The following is a 6,971-nucleotide window of genomic DNA, read 5'->3' as shown; positions in this document are numbered from 1 at the left end:
TGCTGAAAGCCTTTGTTTGCTTTAATGAACACAAGTCCGCTAAAACTGCTAGTCTCCTGCTCACCCTTCACTACACAACAAAAGCACAAAAAGTTTAGTCTTGGATTTAAAATATGAAGAATAAAAAAAAGAAAACAAACTGCTAGAGAATTAGCTTTTTGTGGGAGCCACTGCTGTGACATATTCAACTTGATGTCCTTATATTATATGCAGAAGTGTTTATGTACTATGAAATGTTCAGCCAGAGCATACAGGAAACTGTAAAATATTTTATGAGATGTATGCACGGTTGATAGTAGAATTTTAAATGCAACCTGGGAAGGTTCTATCAAAATTCCAGGAGGGTAGATGAGAGAATATATTCTCTGTAGTGATTCAGTTTTATACAAGGAGTTACATGAACTGGAAAGAAATGCCTGATTTGGGGGCTATATGAAAAAAATTCCATAAAATTAAACTTTATAATTTCCAGACAAGTAAACTTATTTCCTTTCAGACCAAGAGTCACCAGCTATGTTTATTTGCCTTCTATGTGGTAAAAGCATTAAAAGTGGCTTGTTTATTATTTTGTAGAAACAAAGAATAGTAATAAATGAAGAGTTCTCCCCAGATACAAGAATTATATACAGCATTCAGAAAATATTTGCACTTCTGATAGTTCTCAAATAAAAACTCTTGATTCTAAAATTGAAACATTATTTTTGAATCTCAACTCTTGCAGTATGTGAAGGCAGGAAGATTAATGACATAGACTCAAATTGGCATATTCAGAAAATCACACTTTCAAAATTTAGGTAAAGGGAGAGATTTCCATTTCCTTACCTTCTAATCTAGGGGACAATATTAATTTCCCTTGTGAGGGGCTTTATTTATTTATTTATTTGTTTATTTTTTATTTATTTGCTTTCCAAAGCACAGGCTACAAAAATAGAAACTAGTTTTGGGTATTCACATTTGATTTCGAGTTGAGCCTAATGAGTAAGAGGACACAGATCATTTAATACCACTGTCCCTTTGAATGAGATTTTAATTTATATTAGTTATGCTTTAGGATTAAAATATTGTTTATAAATGTAGGTTATTGTCTAGGAGAAACAGTCCATAAAACTCTGATGTGTACTGGTAATATTCTTATGCAAATTTAGTATGGTGGGGTATAATACTAAACTGAGAATTAGGGACCCTGGATTCTGGTTTATGGTAATCTCGGGAAAGTCACTTTACCTCTCTAGGCTATGTTTCTTTTATCTGTAAAATAAGTGGTTGTTCTAAATAATCTCTAAGACCATCTTCTGCTCTAACATTATCTGATTCTACATAACATTGAGAGAGCAATTCATTTAAGACACATTTCCGGAAATTTCCCTTCTACAAATTTTCTTTTTTCTCTATACTCACTATTTAAGGAAATTTTATTTCACTTCAAATTTAGTGATGTGGAAAGAGTCGGAGAAGGAACCTAAGTGTTGAAGGGAAAAAAAGAATTTTAAAAAATTAATATTGTGCAATTATGGGGACATCTAGACTGGTTCAGGATAGATATGAATGACCTTGTTTTATTCTAAATTCAGCTCACTGGCTTATGATGAAAAGTGAAGGGTTATTATATGGACTTACTGGGCAAAACCAGATTTTATAAATAATTACCTGTCAGACTGTTCAAGATAGACAAACATACACCAGACCAACAAAAACACAGACCTGTCATATTTCCGAGAGAAATGTACATTGAGTCTTCCTTCTCTGGGACTATAGGGAGATCAGGTAGAATAAAATGAAGGGGAAAAAACTAACTCCTATATTTTCTGCCTTGTGCATACTTTAAAATGTATAATGTGGGAGGGAAGGAATTTTGATGTGAAGAGCTTGCCCCTGAAAATTTTATACCATCTATAAGCCTGGCAGATTGAAACCAAATACAATAAATGCTGTCATTTTAAAAGCTGGGATGTTTATTGCAAGGTTATAATTTTCCATGATTAGGGATGCCAAGAGAAATAAGACTGATGATAAAAAGAAAAATTTAATCATACATTTCAACAAGCACAGATGGAACATCAAAACCCTTTGGCAATTTTTTGATATTATATATCTGTGTTTTTGTTCTTGACATGCAGATTTTTTCCAGAAGGACTACATAGGACAGGTAAATGACAGTTAACAAATGTGAATAATATGGCACAATCATATTTACTGGGACTCACAATGGTTTGGTCACAGGAAGAAAATCTTTCATGTTTTTCATTTCTGTTTTTATTAATTCTTTACAAAGACTTTCAGTATATGTAAAAACCATGATAAAAGTAAAATTACACAAAACTCTTATAGAATTAAAGAAACAACCTTTTTCTGGTTTGTTCCCAAGAGTTAACAGTTCCACATATATTGGATGGAGGAAGTATAGATGCCAGAAGGGTAGCTTAGCCGCAACCAGCTAGAAATCACCCAGTCCACATTTTCAGTCTAGGTGGGGTAGCTCTTTAAAGGGAAAAAACAAATCACTCTGCTTGCTGCCTTCTGTTGATTCTGATTCCTTTGCTTTTAAATGGGTATGGCATGTGTGGTAGTGGTAGGCCTGGGGATTGAAGGAGCAGGGAAAGGAGGGAAATGAAGAGGAAGGAAGAAGCCGCATGTGAGGAAAAACACACACGATAGAAGAATATGCAGGAAGTTGGGAAGAAGACATGAAAAATGATATATATAAGTGGGGTAAAGGAAAGAAAAAAATGGGACCATGCAATTCATCATTAGGTCTTTGATTAGTGTGAGTTTAAAAAATGGATATTTGACTAAAATACATGTAGATATACTCAACAAATGTTGGAAAGCAAAGATGGTGGGACAGTGGGAGTAGAAAACTGACTGTCCTATTGTTTCCTTTGTCCCAAACCTATATTAAAAAAAATAAAAAAAAAAAAAAAAAAACACCAAAAAAAAAAAAAAAAAAAAAAAAAAAAAAAGATACTAGTTTTAAGATGTGTGAGCCGATAGCAGTAAATCCATTCCAAATTAAAATTTCAAAATTGTGTGATCTGCATTCTTGTCCACCTACATACCATCCCAAACATCCTGCCGTTAATTAGCTAAATGGCCCATCTAGTAAACAAAACTAAGCACTGAGGGGGCTGGAAAAGAGCTGGAGTCAGTCAGTTGACAGTCACAACAAACCAGCCCACTATTTAGGACACAGAGAAGTTAAACTTGTATTTTATTTTGTCCAAGATGGGGAAAAGAAATCATCTTAATATAACATTGCCTCTCCTGTTGTTGTAGTCACTGTCACATCAGCAGGCTAGAAAAGCCATCCCATTTCTGCGGTAGGCACTCTGTCAAAGAAAAAGAAATCTGTAATGAATTATCACATCAAGTCAAACAAGGAAAGGAGGCAAAAAATCAACAGAACTTTCCCCTGTTTTGTAGACTCTGCTGGTTACGATCTAATAGGGTGCTTAATCTGAATACTTCTGGTGGCACAGCTATAGCAACCACTCTCTCTATTTAAAAAGTCAGTGTGGTTAACAAGCGGTTAGTGATTCTATTTTGGGGGAGCAGGAGATGTACAAAATAAGACATCCCCTGTGTTAATTGTTTGGGCTTGGTTAGGCCAAAGAGATGTTGTGTCGAATCTGTTTGTCCTTTATAAACATGTGTTCTCTATTTGACATGCTAAAAACATCACTTCTAACTAAGTATATTAATAGTCTATAAATTATTGACTCATTATAGCCTTTCCAGGCCTAATTTATCATATGAGTGAAAAACTATGGGAAAAGACTTAAAAGAGCCTTTACTCTCTCCTAAAGGGTGACCTCAAAGGGGTTCTGCACATTACAGACATTACAGAAAACTTGGAACTTATGTAATTTTACAAAAATACATGTATATATGAATGTATATAGGGATATGCATGGTGGGATAAAGTATTCCCACAAAAGAAAATGGGAAACTGGATACTAGTATGCAATAGCACAATATGTTCCAATAAAGAAAGTAAAATTTTATGTTTTCATCCAAGAGATATATTTTGCATTTCAGAGTTGGAAGAGCTGGACCACATGGGGCCTCTGTGACTTGTCCTGAATCTCACAGTGTGACCCAGAGTAAAGCAAAATTAAAACCCAGGTCTTAGGAATAAAAAAACAATTTTCCCACCATATTTTTCATTATTTAAAGTAATAACAGTCATGCTGAGAGAATTCATAACCCTCAATTAGATGGAATTTTCTATAATCCGTTTTCTGAAAAACGGAAAAAATGATAAGAAAATCTCATAATAATAACACTGGGCCTATTCTCGAGTCTGTACACTCTCAACCTATTAATTTTACCTTCCCATGTTATGGGAAATATAGAATAGGCTTTTATGACCAAGATAATGCTAAGGAGGCACTGAAAAGTCTTACTCATAATAAAGAGATTAAATTACATTGTAATTATACTAAAAAAAGGAAAGTAGACCCAAGTTTTTTAGAAAGACTACTATCAACAGGAGGTGAAACACAAACAGTTTTCTGGATAACCTTCAGCTAACCATAAAATCAATTATCTTGAGAACTTTCTCTCCAAATATCCTGAGGCTTACAGAGAATTTACTATGGTTGTCAGGCTTTGGAATCCTGGCTGAATTTTCCGCCGTTGGTTATGCCACTACACAGCTGACTCCTGATCAATATATCAAGGAAACAGTGGCACATTTCAAGTTTCATACCTCAGTGCTTGTTCCTTACCATTGGACTTTTTATGCTATAGAACACTTGTGGATTGAAGCAAACATTCTAATAAGGACAAGAAACTTCCAACTTAACTCTCCTAAGACTGCAGCACTAGAGAACAGTGTTAAATGAGTTCCTCAGAGAGCCACAAATAACTTGCAGGAATGGATAGAGTGTCTTCCCACAACCACAGGCAGGGGAGCCTCAGGCCTTGAACCAGCCCCTACCACCATGGCTGCCTTAGAGAGGCTTATGCCAAAGTAATATTTTCAACTTCTTGACCCTGATATTTAAAATTTACAACCACTGTGACAACCTTTAACATAACATAATATTTCAAGCGCAGGGATGGTTTACATGGAGATAAATGGACCTGGGAGTAAAACTGGATTCCTCTTAAAGGTAAATGGTTGAAGCGTGCCCTGCTTGGGAAAGAGGTTTTGGCTCCGTGGAAGACTGAATTTTGGCTGGGCTCACCTGAGAAATAACCAAGTTTAAACTTTTCAATCTGGGCAATATGAAATGGTGCTCTCTAGTATAAAAGTCACTTTTCAAAGATCAATTCTCCTCCACAGATGATTTATCACCATTCTCTGCAATCAACTAAAGATTAAAGGTTTATTTAATAACATATATTCTCAAGTAGCCAAGTCTAATGAGAGAACCAAAGTTTAGAGCTGACCTAGATTTTTGGTATGAGTTCTTCCTATTACAATCCTAAAATAAAGAAGGAACAAACAAGCGTGTGTAATTAGTAAAAAGCAATTTCAGCAAACAGTCCCCCAGGGTCCTCCATCCTGAGTCACACTTTTTCCTTTTGGTGTATAAAGAATGTATGCTGTCTATGTAAGGCAATTATGAGAACATCCCAAATTTGGCAATCTTTCCAGAGTAAGCAACTTTAAATGAAGATGAATGAAGACAGCCCATTTTTGTGCCAACTGTGAATTTCTCTCTATTTTTGTTGTGAATGATGAAACTAAATTTAAACACTGCTTGGTGTGAGGACCTTCCAGAGGCCACATTCCCATGAAACACTTTGGATCTACTCACCCTCCTCTGTCAGAGCCTATGAATGATTCCCAGTTCCATATCTTAACAGATACTCCTAGTTAGTAAAATCCAGAACTTGACCAGAAAGAACCAGAACCTATACCAACTGTTGAAAATTGTAAATTAATCAGTAAGAAAATCAGACTTCCCCAACAAACCAACTTTTACTTGGCTATATACAACTTAAGCTTTATTTCTTATTTAATAAAGTTCTGTTCTCTACTACGTGTTATTCCCATGTGAGTTTTTTTAAAAGCTCAGGCATTTTAGCAACACTCAAAGTTATTAGCTTTTTTTTTTTTTCTTTTAAGGACTAAGCTATTTCCCAATTTTTGATATTCATTCAGCTCCAAAATATGACCTCTTACCAGAAGGTCAGTCCACCCAGATAAGCAGACACAGATTCTACTCACTGCACTGGACATTTGTAGAGAAATTAATTCATAAGCATGTGGTTTTAAAATTAGAATATATATTTTTTGCTTATCTGCATATGGATAAGCTAGAGAAACATTTAAACACCAAATTGGCTTACTTCTGCTTTCTTATGGGTCATCAGCAATTGGTACATTTTAAGGAATACAAATTAATATTAAGAAGCAAAATGTTAAAGTTTATCTTAAGCAAAAGAAGATAAAATGTTAAACAGGATTGTGTGTTTGTGCTATTTGTGCCATTAGCTTAATTAATAAAGAGTTAACTATAGCAAAAATCACCCCTTCTCCCCAGGTCAGGAATATTTATTCTCATTACTACCTTTCCTGATTCTTTTCTGCTTTCTCATACTTAAAATAACGTAAGAATGTCACTGTAGCTGATCCCAATTCACTTACAAACACTTCATTTCTCAAAGGCCTAAGAAAAAGGATTTTTGACTCTATTGCTTAATTTGATTTCAGCAAATCTTTATTGAGTTCTTACCCTGTGTGTGTGGTGGTGCAAAGGACACAAAGATAAGACAGTTCTTACCCTCACTAAGCTTCTAATTTAACGTTAACGTTTTAACTACCACAGTAAAATGCGTTGAGAGGTGACTCTCAAGGGTAAGAAGGGAGAAAACAAAACAGCCTTTCTGTGCTTTTTTTTTATTATTTTAATCACAATATTTAATTTCAAATAGTGTCTTAAAAAGGCATCAGATCTGTATATTTCTCAAAGCAGCGAGAGGCAAAGATTAAAAAATGCTGAAAAACATGGTTTTGTGGT

The 6,971-nt window shown here is 34.8% G+C and overlaps 1 protein-coding gene across 5 annotated transcripts in view; it reads right to left on the bottom strand.

Annotated features, from left to right (window-relative positions):
- Positions 1–2,944: 2,944 nt before the first annotated feature.
- The window catches only part of SUPT3H (SPT3 homolog, SAGA and STAGA complex component), a 618,339-nt gene continuing 614,312 nt past the window's right edge, over positions 2,945–6,971 (bottom strand). For 3 of the 5 annotated variants that reach the window (XM_037843148.1, XM_037843146.1, XM_037843142.1), the window contains one exon: positions 2,947–3,345. In XM_037843148.1, the coding sequence (XP_037699076.1) occupies positions 3,280–3,345 (66 nt within the window). In that variant the 3' untranslated portion in view covers positions 2,947–3,279. Of the gene's footprint in view, positions 3,346–6,971 lie in introns of all 5 variants that reach the window. The other 2 variants (XM_037843147.1, XM_037843143.1) reach the window with 2 other exon arrangements.

The sequence above is a fragment of the Choloepus didactylus genome, chromosome 7 (genome assembly GCF_015220235.1).
Source record: "Choloepus didactylus isolate mChoDid1 chromosome 7, mChoDid1.pri, whole genome shotgun sequence".
Taxonomy (NCBI): Eukaryota; Metazoa; Chordata; class Mammalia; order Pilosa; family Megalonychidae; genus Choloepus; species Choloepus didactylus.
This window is presented reverse-complemented; position numbering and strand designations above follow the sequence as displayed.